This window comes from Vidua macroura, chromosome 8, assembly GCF_024509145.1.
Source record: "Vidua macroura isolate BioBank_ID:100142 chromosome 8, ASM2450914v1, whole genome shotgun sequence".
NCBI classification, from domain to species: Eukaryota; Metazoa; Chordata; class Aves; order Passeriformes; family Viduidae; genus Vidua; species Vidua macroura.
This window is the reverse complement of record NC_071578.1, coordinates 35545810-35571992: the sequence shown is the minus strand read 5'-3', so window position 1 is coordinate 35571992 and position 26183 is coordinate 35545810. Positions and strand designations below refer to the sequence as shown.

Genomic DNA, 26183 nt, shown 5'->3' with positions numbered 1-26183 from the left:
TGGCCCTTGAGTTGTTGGAAGTTCTCATCATTACTTACTCAATTTCAATGATATGTAGCTTCCTGCAGTGATGCCTGAAGACTTTAGCTGTTATTTTTTCAAATCCTACACTGCATTAGTGCATAACTCTAAATTCCATACAAAGTGTTAGTGAACTCTCTTCACGTTTATTTAGACAAAACAATCCCTCTGAGCCTGTGACTCAAAGACACCCTACAGCCTCAGGCCCCAAAAAGTATAAACAACAGTGGATTAGGGGGTGAGCAAACTGGGGGTAAATGAGTTCATTAGCTGAAGCTGCAATTGGAGGATTAACCCCTGATATGCAAAACAGACCAAACTTATAATTGTCTGAAAAACTGGTGACCATTGTCCATCTTGGGTGTAGCCTCTGGAAGGCTTTTGGCTGCCCAGGGGGTATCCACTGAAGGCCTTTAATAAACACCCATTTTATTCTCTGAACTTTGTCTAGCCTCTGTCCTAGGTAGGCACTCCAAGGCATCAGCAGAACCTCAAACATTTTTAATCTTATAAAATGCTTATGACTGGGGTTGAAGGGGACCTCTGAAGATCTAGTCCAACCTCCTGCCATGGGCAGGGACATTTTCAACCAGACCAGGTTGGTCCAAGCCATGTCCAGCCCAGCCTTGAGCACTCCCAGGGATGGGGCAGCCACAGCTTGTCTGTGTCAATACAGGACAACAGCTGCTTCAACAACACACGTGAGAAGAGCTTGGGAAAACAGCCAAAGCAGTTTTGCCTCCAACAGCAGTGTCAGAGCTCAGCAAAGGGTATTTACAGCAGCCCAGTAACACTCCCAGGGCAGCCAGCAACACTGTAACCCACAGAACTCACCTATTTTGTTTGACTACAGGAATGTCAGCACCTTTAGGAACAAGCTCCTTAATTTCTGTTGTACCAAAATTTTCCACAGTGATCTATCAGAAACAAACAAAAATAGTGCAAATCTTATTTGCTGCATAAATACTTCTTCCCACCACTTAGTTAACAGCAACATGAATGGCAGACACAGGAGCTAAAACTCATGGCAATGCTGATCAGCAGCTGCTGATGCTTTTGTTCAAACACTCCATCAGAGGCAATTAAAATAGATGGCATGAGCTTGGCAAGACATATTCAAACACTGTATAAAACTTACAGTAAAATTAAGACAAAATGCTTCTTCTATGTCATCCTCTGGATAGTCCAGTAGTTGTTGCATTCCCCTGCAAAATAAGTTACAAAATACTCGCATCAGGGGAAAGAAAAATAAATTTATTTTCCTGAAGTGTTCTTTATGCTTTGATAATTCAAATTTTAGAAGTATCTTTCTACTGTTATTTCATTTATTATTTTATTGACTTGCACCTTGTGTAGTGCTGGGAAATTCCAAGCAATCATTTCCTTTTGGTTATACCACAGGGTGAAGAGAGAACGTTCCTATCTTAAGACTTCAGCTAAGGGGTTCCCAAAGCAGAGGCAGTTGGTACTTAAAACCCACTGAGTAGCTCTTCCATTAACATCTTTGATTTCTCCTTGAATCTCTGAACACTGTGGCATGCACAACACTGAGGCAATCAAGCATCCTCTTCTGTTCATTTAAGCCTCCTACCTGCTAGTCAGTCTACTGAAATCCCTAGTCAAAAGGAAATATTTAGCATGTCTTTGTTCCCGAAATAAGCAAAACTATTTTCTTGACGGACTCAATTTAGAACAGAAACTATGTTCACACTTGGGCTTATAAAATTAGTGGCTAAAACTCAAGGGGCTTGAATTTCAAGGTTTTTCCCCCTAAAATTCTTGCAGGATCATAAAACAGAAGAGACAATCAGTAACACCAAGCACCCAGACACAGGTGTTTAACAACAGTGAGTGTCAAATGTATCAAATGACACCATGGCTGCAATTTACTCTGAGCTGTTTACCCAGTTACTGTGGAAAAGAAATGTTATGTTCTCAGAGGAAAATGTTGATTTCAGAATTAATTTCTACCAACACCTGTTTTTCTTTCTTGCTTACCTGCCAACATCTGGCATCAATTCTTTTAAATCATCCAGGGATGGTTTCTTATTCAATAGCTTTTTGTACAAAGCCAGAGGAAAGTGAAGGTCTACAATAGTAAAATTATATATTGCTAGCCCACAGACAACACCAATCAAATGAAACAAGTCACTGTCTTCAAAGGTCTAAGAACAGAAAACAGACAAGATGGTTTAAAATAAAGCAGTTATTTTAACCTTGCAGAGTCCAGGAAGAAGTGTACAGTACAGTATAATCTGAGTGAATTTAATTCATATTTTCTTTAAATATGTATGTATCTGTAAGTACCAAGGAAACAGAGGATGAAGTTTAACCAGCTGAGACTGAAACCCAAGGGAACAGAATCCTTTCTACTTAAAATTTAAAAGGCTGAGATGCAACATATTCTGGGTTACAGGGGACCCATACTGCACTAAGATTCTGGTTTTGTCAGTGACTTCCTATTGCACTACTCAGTGATTTAAGATGTCAATTTTAAAAAAAAACATTCTGGGGAGGAAGAGGGAAGAGTTCACTATTCCGAATTAATTACCAAGGCTTTAAACACACCTGTGGAAATGTAAATATTCAGGTATTTGGGATCCAGCCACCCCAGTCAGTGCTCTCTGGAAGAGGACTGAAAAGGCAGGGATCAAACCTTCCAACAAAGTACAACTCCAGGAGCACCTATCACCCATAAATGCAACTGCACACAGGAAAACCTGTTCAACAGGCCACCTCAAGAATTGGTCTCTGCCACCTCGATTTCCTGATTCTGCCCTTGGAATCAGTTTGTTCTGGCTACTTCTTCCTAAAAAACCTGGCATGCTTGGGGACAATCAGTAAGGAGTAAACCAGGAATGGGGGAAGTTTTGATCTAACAATGACAAAAATAAACTTTTTTTGAGAATACTTGCTTAGTTCCTACTCTTGCAATAAAACAACCACAAACTACAATGTTCATATATTATTAATATAAATGCTGTAAGTTAAAATGACTGAATACAGACCACAGCCTACCTTATCAGAGAACCAGATCAGCCTGGACTCCTCGTAGTACCTGAACATTCCATATTTGGGATCTAGCAACTCCCTCATGATGAGCAAAAAAAATTCTTTGCGAACGCCTCCAGCATCGACAGCTTCCTCCCCTACGAAAATAACCTGAAACACACAAGTCAGTGAGCACTGAGCTGCAAAGAGATTGTAAAGCAAGGTTTGTCCAAAAACATCCTCCCCCACTGTGAGCAGCGTGTCCTGCGATACCTTGAGCGGCTTCTTGTAGTCCACATTCTTTGTTTTCCTGAGGACCTCCACAGCATCCCCCACAATGTTGTCCCTCCGGACCATCAGGATCAGGCAGGGATTGACAGATTCAAACACTGGCATGAAGAGAGAAGACAAATTCTGCCTGTGGGCCTGATCGACAGCCATCTGCAGAAAAACAAAGAGAAAAACTCCTGTCAGTATTAACTGTCCAGCAGTCTTGTCTACAGAAGTGCAGATGGGGATAACTAGTACAAGAGCTACTGAATTTGCCCAAGTTTTCCTTGTATTCCTCTTATCTTATGAAGTATTTGGTTTCAGGAAACATTTTTCCTTTACCCATTGCTCTCAGGGAAGTACAAGAACCCAGATTTTGACATTCCAGTCAAAATACCTTGGATAACAAAGGAAGCAAAAAGATCCTGTATTTCATCTAATGAAGAGCAAGCTGTTTAATATAAATCTGGCATGAAACCAAACATACATTAAAAACTAATTCACAGCATGAAAAGCAATTTAACTTGCATGATAAATTCTGTATTAAAACTGTGAAAAAGAAAATGCTGTTGCAAATGTTCTGAATATGACAGAGACCTCTTGAGAGTTTGTGTGTTTTAATACTATTTAATATTGTTAATAGAAACATTTAATGTCAACATTTCCCTGAATCCATCAAACGTCGGTACTGTACATGTACATTTTTAAAGGTACATGAAACAACAGTTATTATTAATTAAGAGCAAGGTAGTATTTTCCTGCACGAGCCCATTACTTGAGCATGACTTACATCAATGACCCAGGTAATATTCCAAGTCTGCTCATGCGGGAGGTGGGGTTGTTTTTTGGTTGCGTGTGCTTGGGGTTTTATGTTTGTTTGGGCTGTGGGTTTGAGTTTTTTATCGCTGTTTGGGGGGTTTGTACCTACACTATGGGTTGATAACACATAAAAAAGCCAGCTCACTACTGAAAGGAAACGAAGTTCCTTGGAAATGTATGGCAACTACAAAAAAGTCTTAATTTCTATGTGATCCCAAACCCACTACCCTCTATCGTGTACATACCCTGAGATTAAAACTAGATCCTTCATTTTTATGGGGGAGAGATTACACAGAGTTAAAAAAAAACCCAAAAAAACAACAACAAAAACCAACAAAAACCCACAAACAAACAACCAACAAAAAAAAATCACGCAGAACAACACCAACCAGCCAAACCAAAAAAACAACAGGAACCCCCAAGGTCCACAACTCAGGGAAAAAATAATGAATACATACCATTAAAAATAGAGCCTCCTACCTGCATCTGTATGATTGCATCCGTTTGCAAGAGAGTTGTCTTTGCCTGGGCATCAAATACAAATGGGTATGTGCAAATTATAACAGGAATATCTGTTAACTGCAATGAAAAGAACCATGTCATAGCTCAGCTTATTCAAAAGCCACAGTCATGGTTAAAAAAAAAACTTTACAGTAGCACTCATTCAATACACCTTTTTTACTGGAAAGAGAACTCAACCTTGACTTATCAATGCAGAACCAAAGCATCTTAGGAACATTAAGTAGATTTAGTACTTCAGCCAAAAACAAACAAAAAAAACCCCAGCAAAACTCAATCAAGCCAAACCAAATCAAGCCAGGCACAAACGACACTCTCACGTAGCACATTTTAATTTCAGAACTGTTATTGCAGCTAGTGGGTACAGAAGTAGCCCTTTTCTCCAACTGCTGTTACAAATTTGCAATACAGACAATTGCATAGTTTTGCACCACAAAGATTTTTTTTCAGATTACAGCTATGGCTAATTTGAAGCTTTACTCCCAACAGAACACGGCAGACAATCCTTAACATTCACGTTTCTGATTTCCTTACATTCTTCAAAAGAAATCAGATTGCAACCAATCTTACCTCAGTTAATCCATGGTTGACATCCTATGACAGCATTTGCACAAAGGTAGCAACAATTAAGATGAAAAAGCAGCATTAGTGTCTGCATTAATTACTCATCTCTGATGTAGAATTTAAAAAATATTTATTTACTGCTTCCCCCCAAGAGAAGGTTTATTGAGAAATAAACATTAACCATAAACATTCTAATTCATTTATTAAACACAAGCTTGTCTTTCAACACCCTGTTTATCAGTCTTTAAAAACAGAGCTGTTAAAGTATCATGTTTGCTTGGAAGCACAAAATTACACACTTAAAATGTTTACTTCCACACGTTAATTGATGACATCTGCTGGTACTGTTGCAAAATAATAAAATATGGGTGGCTAGATAAAACTTATTAAATTACTTACAATATTCTTTCAAAGCTAAAGTCAAGGAACGGTGGCAAAAACCTATCCAACTCACTAATTCTCTGCACAGTCATTAATTTACTCCCACTTATCACTCTTTTGTTTACAGATGCAGGAATTAATTATCTCAGTTGTGGCTGCTAAACTCAAAGCAGAAAATTCCATCAGTTATCTGCCCCTGTAGCTCCCTGCTGCACTCATTACCCAAGAGAGCTGCAGCTTTCTCATTGACTGGACCTGTCTAATATGGCAATTCAGATTATTCTGGATGTTCTCCTACCATGGATTATTACATTCCTAACTTTTTAGACACAGCAAGTCTCCAGTGACAGCATTCTGAATCACTTTTGAACTGACAGATCCAAATATTGAGCAGTGTCAGTCCTAAGAATGACACCCTGGAAGAAAAATACCACCTCAGCAATTCCTCCTTAGCCAGTACCTGACACGAGTCTGTTCAGCTCTGCTCGTCTGTGAAGGTATTTTTATGAAAAAAGTTCCCAGATTTAGAGAATCTATGGATTTCTTTAAAGGGATAAAACAAACACAAAACATGGGAGGAAAACACCCACAAAAACACAAATAAAAATCAACACAACTTACCATTCCCAATACCTGCTGCTGGAACCAGTTGGCATAGTCATTTCTGATATCTATCAAATCTTGTATCTCATGAATGTAAAATCTGTCATACTGTATAACTTGTCCTCTTTCATTTACCTAAGGAAGTGCAATTTATTTTTTTATTAGCTTTCAAAGGGATATTTTTCCATGTTTTTCAAGCATTTCGTATGTCAGCCACAGATACCCAGCTACCAAAAAAATTCTAGAAAAACAACAGTGCCTACAAGAAAGCAAAAAATAATGTTAAAGACACAGATATATGGACTATTCAAAAACCCATAAAAGAGTGAAGGAAAATACAATTAACTGCACTACAGTATTGCATAACAGGGCTGCCACTTTGAAACATGAGATGACCTCACAGGAACAGTGATAATACACATGTTCATGTACACAAGGGAACAAATGCTTGTTCCTGTATTTGCACAGGTTTAAGAGCTATGATTCAATAACTCTAGTCTTAGTTATAGTATGAACACTATTACCTGTGAGCAGAGGAACAGTTTCCATTTAAAAACAATAAGCTTTAAAAAAAAGAGAGATGTGGGGAAAGTAACTTTATACAGAGGCTTGTCTCTACAGTACCATTTTAATCCAGAAGCATCCACATTTTCCTAATACTAATACACTTCTTTTCCCAAGGACAGCCAAGCACTGCTAACTGGCAAAGCAGCAAGACAGTTATAAAGATCCTGCCTTTATAACCAGATAATCTAAGTCTACTTTTCACAAATACCTCCCACATCCCCCTCCAAACCACCAGATACTCAATCTGCAAAATATCCCAGAGCTGTCACCCCTTTTCCTCCCACTCACTTTAATCCATACCCTCACAGAAGCAAATGACTGGGTAACTCTGTGCTCCCAAAAAATAATTCCATCATCATGTCAGACTGGAATCCAGAATCCCAATGATTCATAGGTCCAGATGGAACAACTACAGATATTTCTGTAGATGCAATTCTGATCTCTCAAACTCATAAGTAACTTAGCTTCTACCAACTACCCAGCACAGAGATGCTGACAAAGCCAAGCAGCCAAGGAACTGTTCAGAAATGCCACAAACGTACTCTGTGCAGTATTTCCAGAACTCTGAAGGCTGTGTGTAGGAAATTGGTGAGTATTCTTCTGTCAGAAGGCGGAAGGCCCATCTTGCACAGCTTCAGAAGGTGCACTACGACATCCTTGTAGAGTTCCACTATCTTGAGGAACAAGGGAGGTTCAAGTACAGACCACCAGTTTTCTGTCAACACATGGTGAACATGTAAATTTAGTACTTGTCACTGCCACACTATGTTAAGTTATCCTCTTAACTAAGAAACATGTTTGGCTAGAAAGCATAACCATCAGTTACTACAGACTCCAAAAAAAAAAGTTGCAGCACAACAAACGCACTACTGTTACACATCAAATCTAAGTCCCCTGAAGTCTGTTCATCCAGACAGTGACATTTGATAAAAAATGTTAAATAACGTAACGTTTGAGAAAAAAAAGATGGCTCAAAACCTGAAATCTTAAGCAAACAGTAGTGAGAGCAATAGAAAATGATGGAAAAGGACTAGAGCTCTAAAAACTATCAGTTTGCTTTTCTTTACTCTCACCAAAAACTACTGAAAAAACCAAAGCGAGATTACAAGGCAAAGCATAACTGAGCAAAATGAAAGTAGCCTCTCAAAAAACCAATTAAAAGCAAAATGTTCCAAAAAGAATTCTTTTAGCTGAATTTCTTTAAGGCGAGTCACAACAAGAAAGTGTAAAGAAGCAGAGTTAAAAAACCAGAGCTATCCTCAGCTGCGTATTTGAAGACCACATCTTGGCACCAGCAAGAAAAGATCAACTGCCTCAGAAGCTCAGAACAGGTGCTGTAGTCACAAGCAAGACAATTTAACATCTGCTCTGCAACACTTCTGTAAATTGCTTAGAGCCTGTTAGCTGTCTGACCACATAATTTTCACTTTAAAGAGCAAAGACGCATATCAATTACACTGAACTACACGGTTTAATTCCTCCCAAATGGCATCAGTCCAAAACCTACAATACCAGATGAATTCACAGGGATGGCCTGTTAACTCACCCTGAAGCAACAGAATAAGTGTTTTCTTACACCAAGCAATGTTAAGCTTTAACTTTCTCACTGGAGAATTGTATGGCTGTAAATACACAGCAGGGGCTGCCAGGGCCAGGTCTTCACTGATGGAATTTCTGTACATTTTCATCTGCAGATCCTTAGTTTTAACAGTAAAAATTCAGTTTCTTACCAAGAACTTTCAGAGGAGCTTTTTCTAGGTTCAGAATAGCTGCTCCAAAAGGAATAGCTAACGTTGTGAAATTGTTTTCATCACTCATCAGTGGGCATTCTGGTAGAGTGAGATACAGCCTCAAAGCTTCAACATCTGGTAAGGAGCTGGTCAATTTGGGAATAAGGTTCTTTTCCAAACTAGCTGCCACCTACAGCACATTAGAAAATTCTGTTTATTTTAACACAATTGAGATTTTATACAAATGCCCATGCAAATGAAAACTATTGTTTTCTAGATTAGTTAAGAGCTTCAGTGGAAACAATTACACATTTAGAAAACGTCAGTAAATATTAAAATAGAATATGCTGATGTGTCACCTAATTGTCACAACAAAACACGGTTTCACACATTTGCAGTCAATATATTATTGAGTAAATAAATCTCTTTACAGGGTTGAAAAATGTAGAGAAAACATGCAGCACAAACCTGTTGTGATATGTGAGTATGCTCAGGCTGTATGAGTTTGTGAAAGAGTAGTCTAGCAGCATTCATGTCAACCCCTGAGAATCTAGTGCTGGTTTTGTAATGATCATCATTGCTGCAGGAAGAAAAAACAAAACAGAAAGACTGAATTCTGTGTTCTCAGCAACTCAAGACTTTTACCCCTTGAATTTTAGACCTACTGAATAAGGATTTAAAATATATCAGACTTCCATGTTTTATATAACCTTAGAAAGAACTGGAAAAAATCTCCTCTGACCGCAAGAAAATCACACAAAAAGACTTGGATGTAAACCAGCCCATGCAAGGAACTGCCAACAACAAGGAATTACCAACAACCAGTGGCTGACAAATGTGATGAGCTCTGCTGGCTTACACGGCAGCAGCCAAGACAGGCTGGAGCCATTCTCACTGGGGCAGCTGACAAAACACAGGGCACAAAAGAAGCAGAAGTTTCAACGGAGGGTATCAGAGCACCAGTGAGACAGGAAACCCTGGGAAGGTGTCCCAGCTGACACAAGGGACACCAGGAAGGCAGGGAGCCACAACTAATGCTGTCCACAGGAACACTTGTTAAAAACCCATCCACTTACCTCAATGCCAAAAAACTCCCATTCAGGCACCCAGCAGAGGAGAACGTTCCATCAATTTCACTGAAATTGGTCACATGAAAAGTTACATTTGGTTTTCCTTTTAAAAATTAGCATTTGCAATAAAAAAGCATGTATTTAATCCCTAATTAATTATATTGTGCAAAGGATGGGACTCTGACTCAAATGTGACTAAACAATACTAGATTAAACCTCCATTCAAGACTCAACACTTAAGACAGCTCAAATCACAGCCAGTCTTGCAATTCAATTGCTTTGCATACTCTTTTATTAAAATAGAAGCAATAATCTTTGAGTTGTTCTCATATTCCTTTACATGCATTGCTATTTTTCAATGTGCAATTAGATAGTTAATTTCATCTTGTGTAGTCATCTAAACTGGAGCAGAGATGACACAGTCTGAAGGATCTCAGCAAGCACGACAATGCACAGCAAGAGCTCTGCACGTCATAAAATCAGTACTTACAAATAGCTCTGCTATGTATGCCCAAAGCCCCATTAATGCTCAATTCAGAAGCAGAATCACCAAAGACTACTGCTTTCCCTTACATCACTTACTTAGCTATCTCTACAGGAAGTCTTCCAGATGGGAAACTCAGCAATCTTTGAATAAACGTTTCATTCACAGTCCAGATCTGCTTCAAAAGGTCAGGATATCTAAAATCATCTGGTGGCACCATGTTCTAAATAAATTTTAAAGAAAGCATAAAGAATCAGGCACACAAAATTGATTTTCAGAAAAATCACCTTAAGGTTGAGCTGTCTTAGCTGACAATTTGCCTACCCAGACTCTTGCAGTGAAATGCTCTGTTTAACAGTTCTGCATTCCCTGGGAAAGCAGAGCATACACTGAAACCATCTCGATTAGGTGTTAATTCACACATCATGCTTAATGGCAGCTCCTTACACATTACTTGTCTCCGTGATGAACACTAACTGAGCTTTAGATGTGAGCAGCAAGCATCTCCCCTCCAGCCACCAGGAGCCACTTAGCTCCCTGCCAAGCTGTGAGCACACAGGAAACGAGCCATTCCATTTCTCAGACAGATGTTCTTCCACCCCACTTCCATCAGGCTCCTCTGAGCAAGAATCATGCTTCTGTGAACACGCCCTGCATCACCAGAGGAGCTGCATTTGGAAGTGCTGCTCATACAAAATGAATTCCACTAAGAGCTGTAATAGTAAAGAGGAGGAGAAGCAAGATCATTGTTTTCAGTAGGATCATTGGTTCAAAAGGAGATGGCAAATAGCACCAAAAACAAGATAAAACTATCAAGAGAAAACATTCCTCCTGAGGGTGCCATCTGACAACACTGAGCAGACTCAGTGTGACAATGACCATCTGCTGCCAAAAATGAGCACTTTTGATCCCATCCCACAGCATCAGGTTGAGGAACACTTCCACCATTTCCCTTCTGTCCAGCCCAAGAAAACAACTCAGGGAACTGAGCAGCCCAAAAACTGACTTGAGAAAACTCATTTTGGCTGGGCCACCTTAACTGGCAGGGACACACAACCCCCAGGGGTACAGTATGCACAGAACTTTGTAAGAATTCCACACAAATCACCAAACCAAAGAGTACTAAAAGGAACACTCCTGCAGCATCAAAGTTCATCTATTGCTAATACCTTTTTTACAGAACAAGCCACAATAACTGCATTCATACAGTCTCCAGTTCACCTCAATTAGTCAGTCAGAAACTACTCCAGTAATTATGAAAATTGCACATAAAGTTATTAAGGAAGCTTTAATAGACAAGTTTTGAGCCTCCGTTATAAGCAATTTTCCAGTTTACACCTGCTAAGCAAGTTTCTCTCAAATACAGCAATGGTTAAAACTCTATCAGAATTTAGAAAAAGAACCCAACAAGTCAATCCTAGAAAAAACTGCTGATTCTGAGCAAGCAGAACAGGCTGTGAGCACAAAGCACTGCTGCAAGTCTGACTTGTACTCAGCTTTTCTTCATAAACATGCTTCCCCACTAAAATCCATTTTCCCTTGTGTCCAAGTTAGCTTTCACCCTACATATTCAGCTCTTGATGCTTCATTAATCCCCATGGTCTAATATCTGCTGAGCTGTACTGGAAACAGTCCCATGAATCTTCATCTTCTTTTTATTTTATCTCCCAACTCACCCTCCAATAGCATTTTCTTTCCATCACACTTCCACATTGCCATTTTTACTGTAAAGTCCTTCTAGACTCTTTTATGTACTAGAATTTAAACAGATCAATTCTTGTTACTTTAAAATGTAAGCTTTAAGACTACAATAAAACTGACTTTAACTATGTCACCACCAGTAATTTTTAGCAAAAAGCTCCTTTCGTTTCCTTACCACTGTAGTAACTTCAAAATGGCTACAGAGCAGAAGACACCAAAGCTGCTGCTGTCAGGAGCTATGAGGAGGACTGGGCAAGGAGCAAAGAGCTCAAATATTCAATCAATTCTTCCCTTATGACATGAAAAGAAGTGCATTCATCCATCAAGAAAAAAGCTTATGCCAAAAAAAGTCTCAAGAGTTTCCTAACAGCTAACACACACTAACTGGATCCAAGCCCTCCAGCTGCTACCATGACTTAATGCCTTTTGCTTCCACACTGCTCCAACAAACTTTACAACATAGCCACATGCACCTTCAACACCAAAATCATTTAAAATACATCCAAAAAACTAAAATCCAATTTTCACAAGCTTTGGAACCAAATCACACTTAATTTGTTACCTGCGGATAGAAGTAGTGTGCAAAACTTTGGTCCCCACCAGAGAAAATTCGCTTTACACAGTAGCACTCCTCACTGTCTGTAATAGGAATAAAAAACAGGCCACTGTGAAAACGTGAAATTGAAAATGATTAAGACACTGCAATCAACACTCAGTTACAAAAAGGCTCCCTTGTGGCAGGACCTTGATACAATACCCTGACACACTAGTTAAGTGATACAATGGTAAAGGGCTTTCCCTGAGGCAAGTTCTAGGTCTAGCGCAACCAGAGGCCCTCACCCACCAGCCACAGGCATGGAATTCCTCCAGCAGGAACACAGAGCACAGTGGAATCAAACTGTTTGGAAAAAATGATTACAGCCCATAATCAGTTTAAATCTCAAGAATTTTAAGCCACTATAAAGGAACAGGCAACCAAGCAGAAAATAGATCAGCTGGTGCTTACCTGTGCTCATTGGGCACTGAGTACTAAAGGGAATCCAGCTTCCTTTCACTGTGAAGGGACTTTTCCTGTTGCTGGTGGTCCCTGTACCCAGCTGCCCATTGCCTCCCAGTCCAAAAGAGTAAATTCTTCCAGAAGAAGGGACGAATGCAGTGGTGTGCTGCCTAGGGCAAAGAGAATTCAGTAACACAAACCTAAGCACTGGAGCCAGCTTTGTGCAGGCCTGGCCAGGACTTGTGCTAAGCATTGTGTGAAAGGTCCTGTCATACCCAACACTCCACTGCCCTCCTGCAACGCCCTGCCACTGGCAATAATCCATTTACACTCCAATAGGCAATCCTCCTTTTTTATGGAAAGGTTCCCAGAATGGAGCTGCCAGTGCTCAGCCCCTGTGTGACCTTTAGAGCATATCAGAAGTGAATGTCTAAAGACTGCCTGCACCTCCTCTCCCTTCCCATCCTGCTCAACTCTAGATGCCCCCTCTCCTACCACAGGCCTGTGAAGAACCAGCTGGGAATTTGTGTAAACTATTTTGTACTTTCCCAAACACACTTGTTCTTCAACAGGAAATGAAGTGGCAGCAACAAATTCTTTCCCACCTCACACTATTGTTCACACTGCCAGTTTAGAAAATCACGGCCTCTCAAATACACAACTTCCTTTAGCTCTTCTTGTGAATGCTTTTAGAATCCCCAAACCATCACTGAATATCTTTTATTAGGGGTCATTTTGTCTTCCCTGACCACGAAGGGTACAAAACCCCCCACTTCATATTGCAAATAGATGTAAAGTTTTATACAGAACAAGTTATGTGTAAGATGCACAGGGTTAGCACAGAGTAGACCTTACCTGCCACAGGTGATTTGCGTGACAACGCTTCCCATAAGCTCAAAAACTTTCCTTGGATTTATCTCATGGCTGGTAGAGTTATGACCCAGCTGACCATAGCCTCCAGCTCCAAAGGTAAAAACCCCACCTTCCTAAATAAATAAATTTTTTACATTAAGATGATCTTATAGCTCAGAACAAGAAACTTCACAGAAATAGGGATTTAATAAATCTTTGCTGACGACATTGGCATTGCAGGGAAAGGACAGAAAATATACAGGGCACAACAGGGTCCTGAGACACAGAGGAGTCACAAGTTAATTGGAGTTATGAAAATGTGGCACAGCTATGAAATATTACCTTGTGTTAAATGACACTCATCTAGTTTCCTTATTATCATACAACAGTCCTGCCATTAACTTGTGTCATTTATAGAGCCTAATGCTCATTTTTCCCTTTTTCCAGTTTTCTTGATGAACTTCACCCATACACAAACTCACACTATTAAAAAGTATACTTTAACCTTGAAACTCTGAATAGAAATTTTGACGTGACTAGCAAACAGAAAGCTGCCCTGTTCAGCAGATGATGCACAGTATGACTGAAATAGCCTCATTATTTGAAAGCATAAGAAACCAGAAATTTCAACACTGTTGTAAGGCAAGTAATTTAAGAGTTTTTGATTAATCAAGAAATTAACCAACACCTTTGATGTTTAAACCAGAAATATTTTCAGAAGTTATACATCTTACCTCACAACAACTTTGAAACTTGCCATTTTCAGATGCTTTAAAATTGTGAATCTGTTTCATTCAACTCTACTCTGCATCAGCCAGGCCCTCAGCTGGAAAACATCACCAAAACTGTAGCATCCACTGAGAAAACCCAACAGCCTCAGTCACTGAGTCAGGATAGCAAACAGTGCCAGGTTCTTCTGAACTTCAGAAGGACTTGGAGAATGCTCACACACATATACACAGTACTGCCTACAAGAGGTGTATCAGCCCCTGGCTCTGCAGGGGACAGTGGAGCCATGCACATGGGTGGCAATCTCTACAAACATTCCCAGTACATTCAGTATCTCAGCCGAGCCTATCAGCTTTAAAGTAAGTTTGAAGTTAACGTCTATGCATGAAAAAGGAAAATAACCATTTAGAATGCAAGATTGCTTGTATTTGGTAATTTTTTTTTCAAATATTTAACCATTCTTCCAATCTTTTCTCAACTTAATCCCATAAATTTAGAAGAAATTTTATTCAGAATTTAGTTTATTATTTCCTGTTCAGGTAGCACCTTCTCCTGGAAACATAAAAAAATTGGAGCATAAACGTATCTTTAAGTTGTGTACCTTCGTAAGGGCAGCAGTATGATCTTCTCCACAACATATATGAACAACCTTTTGACTTCTCAGGGACTTCAGCAGTGTAGGAACATACCTGTCTGAAAGGTTTAATCGAGAAAGGTCGCTTATTTTGACAATAAAAATCAAAACCCAAATAGTTTTGCTCATTTATTCTAATTTGGCTCTAGTCAAGCAAGCAGTTTAAATTTTTTAGCATAACACAATCACCATGACTTTAGTTTATGGATCTTGGAGATGGAAGTGTTACTACAGAAAAAAAAAAGGGACTACTACACTGAAATATGACCACTAAATATGGAACATGACATTATGGAACATGTGGCACTGGCCATAAGAAAAGAAATGACCATTGTTTTTAATTGTTTATGTGTTTCATGTTTTTAAAATGTTCCTGTGAGTTGGTATTGATGCCTTTTCCTTGGTCCTAAAAATTGAGGGCCAGATACAGCTCAGGGATAAGGGTTTCTACCTCGGTGTTTTAGGAAGGATCTTTCTTGGTGCACCACTCTGCCAAGGTGGAACGCGCCGCGCCGCACACACACGGCAGATCACGTATGCCCTTTACAGACCTTACAAATTAGCATATCTAACAGGGATGCCCCAGTGGGAGGCCTGGATGAATGGCCTGATATTCCCCCTCTGTGAATTCCCCCCTGGATGAGCCAGATCTCTGCTTTACAGCACATGTTCCAGAGGGGACCTTGGTTTCCCAAGATACAGTAGGGCTTTCCAGCCTCCTACTACGAGGCCTTTAGGATGTTTGTTCTCCTGGCCTAACAGAATACCAGGACTAAGGTACCAGACTTAAGGAATTACAAGGATGCATCCTAAAAATACTGAGGATACATAAAAGGTGTATAAAAGAAAAGGCAAAAAATCATCTTGGCATCAATATCAGTTTGGCTTCTTTACAAAGTATATTTCTACACACAGTTTAATGTCACTAATTGCATAACAGAATGGAGCACTGAACAAACAGGAAGCAAACATAACTTCCCTCCATCGCTAGGACAAGTCAACTTTGTCAACTTTGCACAAAGACAATTTTTAAAAATGTTAGTGCTAATGTCTTAAAACCTGTCAGGCCTAGCAACATGTCTGCAAGAAACCCTGTGAAGATATTTAAAAGGAATTTTATTGAGAAGTGATGCTACATAAAAACCTGGGGTTACACACATTCCAAAGAATATGTAGAAGCAACTGAAGTCTCCCATGATTTCTGAAAAATAATTGTAACTTTCTTATTACCTGAATTACATGACAATTTTTAACGCATTCAGCTGAGTATTTTATTTACAACCCATTTTCCCTATTTTAAATGGTGCTGACATCAATGAACCAGTAAGAAAATCTGAACTCATGAAACCATCTATAGATTATCCACTACTAAACTGTATATTACAGGAAGCTGACAGCAAACACTGCTACCCTGGAGCACTGTGAGCACACACTGTGCATACAACAGAATACAACCAACAAAGAAACAATTTTTGTCTAATGTAACCAATTGCTAAAAATAATTTAAAAATCATTTAAAAATCATTTAGAGTGTCATCCATCTAGCAGAGGAAATTTCGGAAACGGTTAGCCAAAAATTGTGAATGATTATCAAAAGTGGTGTGAGAAGGAATGTAAAAGTAAATGGCAGTAAAAAATGAAGATGGTTTAAATGTGACTACTAAGGACAACCAATTAGTTTTGACAGATTACAGCTTTTGCCAAGCAATTTAATCCCATAAAATTCAGTTCAAACTGTAACTACTGCACAGTATGCTAATTCAATCCCATTAAGTCACAGGAAGATGTTGAACAGGGAAAGAATACAAGTGAAGCAGGCAAGAACTTCAACATAACACTGCCAGCATTCTCTTTACAAAACAGCTGAGGAAAACACCTCTGTGCCTTCTTGGTGCAATCTCACGTGGCACTGGCACACTCCGACAGCACTGAACAGAGTTTGTTGTGTCTGCTCCTTTCCTAGGAACACTGCTCTCTTCAGATTCACAACCCAAACCCTTCAGCATCAAACTCTCCTGAAGCAATGCTTACTTACCATTATCATCATTAAGACCCAGCTGCCCAAATTTGTTGCGTCCCCATCCGAAGATGGCTCCAGAAAGAGTGAGTACAAAACTATGAGCTCCTCCTGCTGCAATCTGTGCAAAAGGGATTCCCAGCAGAGATTTAATCATTTGTGGTGAGGTTTGTTTTTTATACTCATAACCTAAGCCCAGCTGGCCGTATTTGTTTTGTCCCCAGGAAAACACTTCACTTCCTGTTTGAAGGAAAAAATAAGCAACCAAGAAATACAATTAATATAGTTTAATAATACCATGTTTATCCAGTTCAACTGTCACTCTTCAAATGAGTTTGAAAACGCATACAAATTATTGACTTCTGAAGCTAAGCATTCTTGTGTAATTTGCAGGCATTCAATTCAAGCATTTAATCAGACTGGAAGTATTTAAATCGCATTCAAACCCCTCCAAGCTGCTCTTAACATTCCTATTTCAACAGTGCTAGATCAACTGAGTTTGGTTATTACAAAGCAAGACACTGCTCCATGGGAAGTTCCACTACTGCACAGATGTCTGCTAAAGTTGCATGCTGGACATGGAAAATTTTCCTACTTCCAATCAAAAGCTTCATTTAAGGTTTTCTTAGGTAAGATACTTAAATTTTGACAGACAATTTAAGAGACATATTTTTTAAATACTGTCTTCATTACATGATCACCGAAGCACAACATTTATAATGTCATTTGATAATTTACTAAGAAAAAAAAAAAACATTTTAAAGAATGACAAAGACCTATTGATGTTAAGACTGTTTCTAAAATAAAACAGTCTCTTGAACAACCAATGTTTTGCCAAGGTATTTACTATCCTAAAGATTAACATCTAAACGCAAAATAATTTACTTTTGCTGATGGGGTGTGTTTTCAACAGCAACGTTACCTTCAACATGTTTCCTATCTCTCTCCCATCTCCACCTTTCCAATAACAGTTTTATCAAGATGGAGAAACAATGAAACCCATCCCCTGGAGTACAGGTCTCTCAGATTTTATTTATTTATATAAACAACTAAACTCAGAAAACCCTACAGCGCACGTCAAGAACAGAAACGGAGCTGCAAATCCATGACCTGGCAATAAAATAGTGATGCTGTACTTGAAGCCTGTAACTATTTAAAACACGGAGTGAATTTTTAATCACAAATTCCTGTGACATTCTTGCACCTCTGACTAACATTTGACAACACAGCTCTGCTACTCGCTGCTTTCTGCTGCAGATCTTAACTCAGCAAAGGGTTACTCCTAAAGCTCTGCCTGCCCTGAAACGAAGGCATTTCCTTGGGTTATAATGATAATTACACCTGAGAATACATAATGGCACAGGAAACGCTCAATATGAGCCAATGAAGAGTCACATACAGAATCCAGGCACACGTGGTCAGTACACACTAGTGTACTCAAAGGACAAAAAAAGTCATTCAGCATGTAATGAACACCTGCCTCCCCAAAGTTATTCGGTTCATATTTTAAACACACATTGTTAAGAAACACTGACAAACTACAAACTTTCTGGAATTTTCTTTTGAGTTGGGAAGTTCCTATTAACCCTTTTCAGCATCCACTTTTTCCAAGTGGAAGCTTTGGCCACAACTCTCCTATTTCGTGATGAGAAAAGCGACAAGCCAATTGAAATTCATTTTTGTTTCTGGAGAGCTGCACTAACCAGACACGCAGTACAGGTGAAGCCAACTAAGTATGTGCTCACAGCCCCAGCAGAAATTTGAAGACAGGTATTTAAATTTTCAAAAGGTGGCTTATATGTGACATGGCATTTTAACTATGGAAGCACCAAAAACCAGAGGCTTTACCATAATAAAGCACACAAGAAAGCCACTCCTGCCAGCCTCAGTAACTTGAGGTTACAGGTTAGAACAGACCAGGGACAGAGCAGTGTCCTAGCAGGATGAGAAAGTTTGGGGACCAAGAAAAAGAAACGAAAGACAAAGGAAGTTACATGAAAGCCAGATGATGAAATCAAAAAAAAACCCAACACACACATACACCCCCTGAAGAAATAAAAGCACAACTCAACATCCGTTTGTACGTTTGTTTTTGAATTTCAAGCTTCCATCATGAAATTACACAGCCCCAACCATCTGTGCTAAGTGGTAGCGTGTTTAATAAACACATTTTCTTTAAAAAATGAAAAAAAAAAACTTGAAGAATTCCAAACTCCCTGGTAAGAAATTACACAAAACTTCAGGAGAATTTGGCTTACCTTTTGAGAGTGCTAGTGAGTGATAATAACCACAAGCAACTTGAACAATCTGGATCTCTGATAAACTTTTAATATTTCTGTTGGAGTAAGAAAACAAGAGAAAGAATTAAGCTACCAGATCATGCATGAAATAAAGGGTAATACACAAAATGTGAATCCTTTCCACTGAAGTATATTAAACATCTCAATTTCAATTAGACGCTATCTAGTAAAATCTGAAGTCAAAACTGCTTAATTTCTAAACCTTTTAAGGTCAGGTTCTGTCTTATTTTCAAATAAATAAAGTCTGTGAAAGTCCATAATGAAGGATTAGGGAAGTTCACGTGCTGGGAAGGCAATCTCACACAGGTGAATGGAGGAATGAATACAGAATACAAGAAGAAATTCATTCTTACTTTCTAGTTTCTAAAACTTCAGTTTACAGACCTAATACATATTGCACAGTATTATAAAGAAGCTGCAAATAAAAGCACATGTGCACTAAAACGAATAATGCTTTCAACTTGGGATGAGAAAAAAAGAAAAAAAAGCCTGTGGGCTTTTAAATTTGGTGCAGATAGAACATTTTTAATGTTATAGTCATGAATTACTAAGGTTCCAAGGAATTGTTACTTTTGTGTGTGGACTTCAGGTACCTGGAATGCTTATGGCATTCTGAAAACAAGCCAGTGACCCTGGCCAACACGAATTTTTTTTAACTAGAAGGTGTATTATTCAATCACAGCTGAAAAGCTTTGGGGTGAAAACTGAACTACAAAGTTAGGACAGCAAATGTACCTTCTTCAAAATGAAAGTTTAACACTCTACTTCTCTTTAACTTCTCTTAAATGGCATTCATACTCTTAAAATACCCATCCTACTTTTCCAATGTAAGTCTCATTGTTAGTGGAGGACTATTAAAAAAAACCAACAAACAAAACCACCCCAAAAAGCAACAAACCAAACCAAGCACACCTGTAACACATTTCTCACAAGACTCTCTGAGAAAGGAAACTGTCTACACACAGCATTCAGGTATCATAGCTAATATACATCTTCCATATTTATATGGCTTTACTTGTAACAACAGAATAGCTTAATCAATGTCATTTAAATACATTATTTTTTTTAAAAAAAGGCAACTTATTATGCACTATTTTTAACCTGGGCACTCTGACGCATTCCTCTGTTCCTGGCAAGCCAAGCTGTCCATCAGTAGCCAGACCCCAAGCATATACCTGACCTTTGTCATTTAATGCAAGAGTGTGGGCTTCTCCACATGACACGGCTACAATATTTTGGGCATCCAGTGCACCAACATGCTCTAAAAAAAGGAATAATAAAATTAGTTGGTTAAAAAAAAAAAAGCTACTAACAAGCTAGGCTTGTTCCAAACAGTTTACACAGTACTAAGACTTCAACTAAGCCCATAAGTTCTGCTGAAAAACCCTTTATTTAAAATTATAAACACGCAATTCTAGAAGAAATGAGTTAAATTTGGCACCCCAAATAATGACTGTTTCTGGAGCAATACACAGAAATGCAGGAAACCTGCAGCTTGATCCTAACAGCTCCTTCTAAACTTGCCATCTGAAAATGAGTGCAGAAACTCAATTAACAGTAAGGTCAAACAGATTATTGTCAAATGACTACACGTGTAGACATTATGTAAGAGGAAAACATTCTACCACAGCAAATTAAATTCACCTATTCATTATTAAGAAAGAGCCTGCAAAACAAGGCAGGGCAAATTACAGACTAAAGCTACTGATTTTGCAATGAGCTACACAATGTCTTCTTTATAATGCAAAATACTGTAGAAACAGATCCTAAAGAGTAATTTTTCTAGACATACAGTGCATGCCTCTGAAAAGCACACACTAAAATATCTCTGATTTTTTTTTTCCAGCAGCCTGCACCAATGCATTTGGAAACACTCAAAGCTTGGTTTTGGGCTTATGATTTGTGATAAGAATAACATACCAATTTCAGCAATAAGTAAAGCAGAGAAATATCATCACGGCCTGTCATTAAGGCTGGAATTTTTAATAATTCCCTTAAATAAGGGACTGCTTGGACACTTTACCCCCAGTTCTCAAACACGAATTCTATCCCAGCCTAAGAATGGCTCACCACTGAAAAAGCCTGTGTATTGTCAACGTTACGGGCACTCGAAACCCAGCCCAGCCCCAGTCAGCTTCACAACAGTAGCTCACATTATCTGCAGCATGACAGGCACTCAGCTTCCAAAATAAACTAACACAGGCAGCAGATATAAGTTCTTTTTATGACATCCAGCTGGTCTGACTAAAGAGGTTACCACCCCAATTCACCCATCAGAGCCTCCCACAGCTCTGCCAGTGGGAGAGGTCATGGAAGCACTCTCCAGCTCGGACACCAGCACACAGATTAGCTCAGGCAATCTCCCCCAGCTGCTGAACCAGCCAGCCTGACTGCCTAAAATGGATTAAGGAACAGCCATGCAGTCCCTATGGCAAGCAGAGCTCTAGAAGGAGGAAAGAAGAAAGGCAGTGGAGACAAGGAGGTAGCAAAGGCACAGTCAGCAACAAAATTATCTTCAGTTAGCAGAAACACATTTAAAAAAGAGCATCCACCCATCTATAAAGATACCAAGCCTCTTTGGGCTGTGCAACTGAAGTTATCCCAATGCTCCGACTTCATACAACACTCAGCAGAATTATCAGTAACCTCTGGGTGAAAGGAAGATTAGGGAGGACATTACAATCCTCATGTGTCTGAGCATATTAAAAAAAAAAAAATTAGAGCAGGTCCTTTACATATGAAAGGTCAAGCAAATTAAAACTGAGGTATTTTCATTGTCACCTTTAGACTAAAAGACAATTCAGCAAAATTTTCAAAGTGGGCAACAAGTAGTCAGAGTAAGTTTGACATGCTGAGTTTCTCTTCATGTTCGTGAAGCAGATGTTTGCACAGGATTAAAGTTTATCAGTTTTATTATCCACATACTGTTTCCCAATAGAATTCTTCATTAGTTAAAAAAAAAATATCAAGAATTTAATTGGCACCAAAACTGAAACTCTGTGTGTAAAAGAGAACTACTAAAATACCCCATGACACCTCATTTCCATTTGAAAAATTTGTGGCAAATATCGAGCCAAGCAAGTTGTGAAAGTGCTCTAGGAGTGATTAGAACCAAGTCTCAGTAAGCCTTTCCAGTTTGCTAGGCTGTGCTGTAAGCAGAGTGAGCAGCACTGTTCCCTGGCTCCCAGCACCAGCTATGACTCACATGCAAGCTCTGAAGGGAGCCCATGTGCACACTCCTCTGCAGTCCCTGCAAGATGTTTACCCAGTTCTGCTCCAGAACTGCACTAGGGGAGCAGAAACATGCACAGAACATAGGTGGGAAGAAAAAAAGCCCAAAGAAGTGTTACACAGCATCCTTTAGGCTTTTCCAAGTCCTCTCCATGTAGCGCTGCATATGCCGATAAGTCTTTTATCAAAAGTTTTATTTTTAGTTCTTAAAAAAGAGAACATTGCTTTAATCAGACCAGCTGTACATCACGTATTAGACAACTACAAACTGCGTGTTTCTCTGCTGTGATATGCCAAACACTCATTTCCACCATATTCCAGCAGCCAATGAAGCACAATACCAACCCATGTATTGCAGCAGGTCAGCTTCCCTTGAGAGTAAAAACAGTCACTGAGTCTCCCACAGCCATGCTTGAAACAAAAACTAGTGGCAGTGTCCAGCTGCACAGCATGCAAAAATATGGGGGGACTACCATTGTTTCATAGCTGTTTGTTTCCAACTGCCACAAGAACCCATCCCAGCAAAGCAATGATTTTCCAGTTAAAAAGACGTCCATTCTTGGAAGAAGTGCTGTACGTGGATTTGCCCCGTGCACAGACACTGGCAATCTTGGCTTGGATGAAGCACAATAAAGTGAAAGCCACACCCACCACCACACAGAATCCCCACCACTCATCACTTTTAAACTTACCGGGTCTTTTCCTGGCTTTTTCATGCCCTAGTTGTCCCAGATCATTGCATCCACATGTATAAACTGTCCCATCATCCAGGACAAAAACAGTATGTCTCAGTCCACATCCTACATCTCTGACCCTTTTATTTAGGAAAAAGTCACTTTTTCTGGGCTCTAAAACAATCTCTTCATCAATTCCACCCAATCCAAGCTGTCCAAAAGATGCATTGCCCCAGCACAACATGTTTACAACTTCTTTTTATCAGAGATCTTCCAACTTCACTTTTCTAGAATATTCCTTCTGCGTAGCTGTTAAGAAAAAAAGGAAAATGTACGTTTTTTCAGTACTGTCCCCAACATTTACATTACTTTCTAATACAGCATGTAATCCACGAGCTCACTTTTCTCTATGCAGTAAAACCCTGAACAATTTTTAAGAGTGTGATTTGCTTTCTTGGACAAGATTTGCATTAACTCTGCAGTAAAATGCTTTCTTTCCCATTTCAGATACAACTTTTAAGATGTGCAGGTCACTGATTTTGGATAACTCTGTTTCAAAAACTTAAAATATCATTCTTCGTAAAACTTCTTCAATCCCTAATCCAAATTTACACAAACTTGCAGTTGCAGCCAATTCTAGCCAGTGGAAACGATTTCAAATGTCTTCCAAGGGAACAGTACAGGCTGCTTTCTTTACTTGAGCAGTTGCATGACTCCAGCAAAGCACTGTGTATGGCCTCAAGAGCATCACCAAAAACAACACTTGACTCATAGCTTGGAAAAAAGTGGTCAGCTCTGATCAATCCAGTTATGCAATACAAAGTACAATATGCTGTGTCAGTCATTACATTTAAACAACTAGGAATCAACTGAACTCACAATTAAAAAAAAAATAAATAGCTGAAACTCAAGTCCCCAGTCTTGCACTGCAATCAACACCAGCTACAGCTTCAGTTACTCTGCAGTAGCAGGAGGCCCCATACATCAACTCCCCCAAGCAAGCCCACACCCCTAATCCCTAAATTACAATTATCAGTATTTGTGCTGACAGACTCTGTACCTTTTTGGAAAGGATTCAAAGCTGCCCTTCTCTTTCATTTCCAGCAGTGCATACGACAAAAAATCAGTGACAATGTTTTCAGTACTACTTATACCACATTTCCGTGATAGAAAGCGTCTTTGGTATTTTCAGAGCAATTTAAAAGTCAATATAACCTAATGTGAAATTGCTATAAATTTTCATCTGTGACCATTATTTAGAAGGGACCATTATTTCTGCAGGGTCGTAACATGTAAAAACTACCTAAATCCCAAACTGCTCAAAGAAGAAGCCAACATTTAACATCTAAGCGTTACGTACACCAAAGAGCAGAATTCTTGCCAGCACAACAGGATAAACTATTTTTCTCTGCAAAAGACAAAATGCAATAAACAAGACACTTATTTTTGTGACCGCATAAAAAACCCCAAAAGCAACGCCGAACCAAAACAGCCAAACAGCTTGAAATATACTGCATTCTGTTTCCCTATCTCACGAGGTGAGGCATGATCTAATATTTCCCTAGCTATATCCTACCACATTCAGAAGGGGACATCGAAACGAAGACGTCTTCAGTTAAGACATAGCCCCGCAACAGCACACGTCACACATCTGTAGCAGTGACTTGCATCAACCTGCAACACAAGGAATCAGAAAAGACGTATGATTATAGCTCTCTGAGGTTTCTATAGTCAAGACTTATCTCCATCTCCAGCAGGGAAAAAAAAAAAAAAATAAGGAAAGCTGTCCTTTCTGTTGAACTATATATGTATTTCCACGGAAGGCGGGGTTGTTTTGTTTTGTATCATTTAAGAGTCAGTAGCCAAAGTTCTGTACTTTGATCTCCAATCACGGCACTCTTTCACTCCTGTGCGTGGTCGTGAGAGCCAACTCGCGCCGTCAGCTGCGGGGCATTCCCGCGCCTGCCGGGGCTGCCCGCTGCCGACCGCAGCCGGGCCCGGGGGAAGCCCGGCACTGCCGGGCGCAGGGAAGCGCCCGGACGCCTCTCGCAGGCTGCGGCCGCTCCGGGAGCGCCGCCGCGCGCTCAGGCCGTGCCCCGTGAGGGGGCCGTGCCCCGTGAGGGGACCCCGCCCGCCCCGGCGCTCGGCGCGGCCCCGCGTTCCCTCGGCGGGGCTCGGCGCCCCGGGCCCGCCGCGCTGAGGTGCGGAGGGAGCGGCGGGCGCGGCCCGGCGGCGGAGAGGGGCGGCGGCCGGACCCCTCCGTGCCCCGCGACTGCTCAGCGGCGCCGCCCGGCCTGGTCCCAACCGCCCCGGGCCGCACCTGCCCCGCGGCACCGCCGCCCGGCCCCGGCCCGCCGCGCTCTCGCGGCCGCGTCCTGCCGTGGGGCCCCGCGGCCCGAGCGCGGCCCCGGCCACTTTCCCGTCCGCCCCGCGGGGCCCGAGGGCGGCAGCGCCCAGCTCCGCTAAGGCCCGGCGGGACTCACCGGTGGTAGCGAAGCGCTCCGCTCCGCTGCGCAACCCGCCCACCGCAGGCGCTCGCCGGCCACGGCCGGGGCGTGAGCAGCGTGAGCAGCCCCGGGCGCCGTGACAGGGCCCGGCCGCCGCTGCCGCGCAGGCGCCGGCTCGGCGGGCGGGACCGCAGCGCCCGCTCCACCGCCCGCCTCCCGCCCGCCCGGCCTCGTGGTCCGGGGCGGGGACGCGGCGCGGAGCCGCCGGCCGGGGCTCGGCGGAGCCCCGAGAGGGACGTTGCGCTCCGAGCCACCGCGTGGCTCGGTTCCCGCCGTTGGAGGAGGCGGAGCGAGGAGCTGACAGCAGAAATGAGGCTTGGGAGCGGCGCGAGAAGCGCGGAGCGACGCTGCGGTTCTGCTGGTGTGCTCGGGGAGCGCGGGGCTGGGCGCGGCGCACGGCTGTTCCCTCCCGTGACTGAAGCTGTCCGCGTTCTTGGCATGGGAACACACGTGAGCGCGAAAATACAGAGCCGTCGTTGTGTTACGTCACAGGTTTTAAACTGAGAATTAAAAAACTTGAGT

General features: G+C 40.9%; 1 protein-coding gene across 4 annotated transcripts in view; it reads right to left on the bottom strand.

Moving 5' to 3' along the window:
• HERC4 (HECT and RLD domain containing E3 ubiquitin protein ligase 4) overlaps positions 1–25750 on the bottom strand; it is a 29486-nt gene extending 3736 nt beyond the window's left edge. The window contains exons 1-24 of one of the 4 annotated variants that reach the window (XM_053983392.1): positions 25638–25750; positions 24731–24828; positions 24515–24562; positions 23173–23463; positions 20351–20510; positions 19208–19284; positions 16968–17189; positions 14900–14991; positions 13573–13703; positions 12727–12887; positions 12283–12359; positions 10118–10242; positions 9542–9601; positions 8934–9045; positions 8466–8655; positions 7278–7450; positions 6187–6303; positions 5191–5214; positions 4582–4680; positions 3286–3453; positions 3040–3183; positions 2020–2186; positions 1160–1226; positions 856–938 (exon numbers count right to left, since the gene is read on the bottom strand). In XM_053983392.1, coding sequence (XP_053839367.1) covers positions 856–938; positions 1160–1226; positions 2020–2186; positions 3040–3183; positions 3286–3453; positions 4582–4680; positions 5191–5214; positions 6187–6303; positions 7278–7450; positions 8466–8655; positions 8934–9045; positions 9542–9601; positions 10118–10242; positions 12283–12359; positions 12727–12887; positions 13573–13703; positions 14900–14991; positions 16968–17189; positions 19208–19284; positions 20351–20510; positions 23173–23398 — 2675 coding nt within the window. In that variant the 5' untranslated portion in view covers positions 23399–23463; positions 24515–24562; positions 24731–24828; positions 25638–25750. Of the gene's footprint in view, positions 1–855; positions 939–1159; positions 1227–2019; positions 2187–3039; positions 3184–3285; positions 3454–4581; positions 4681–5190; positions 5215–6186; positions 6304–7277; positions 7451–8465; positions 8656–8933; positions 9046–9541; positions 9602–10117; positions 10243–12282; positions 12360–12726; positions 12888–13572; positions 13704–14899; positions 14992–16967; positions 17190–19207; positions 19285–20350; positions 20511–23172; positions 23464–24514; positions 24563–24730; positions 25261–25637 lie in introns of those variants that run through there. The other 3 variants (XM_053983390.1, XM_053983394.1, XM_053983393.1) reach the window with 3 other exon arrangements.
• Positions 25751–26183: the final 433 nt, after the last annotated feature.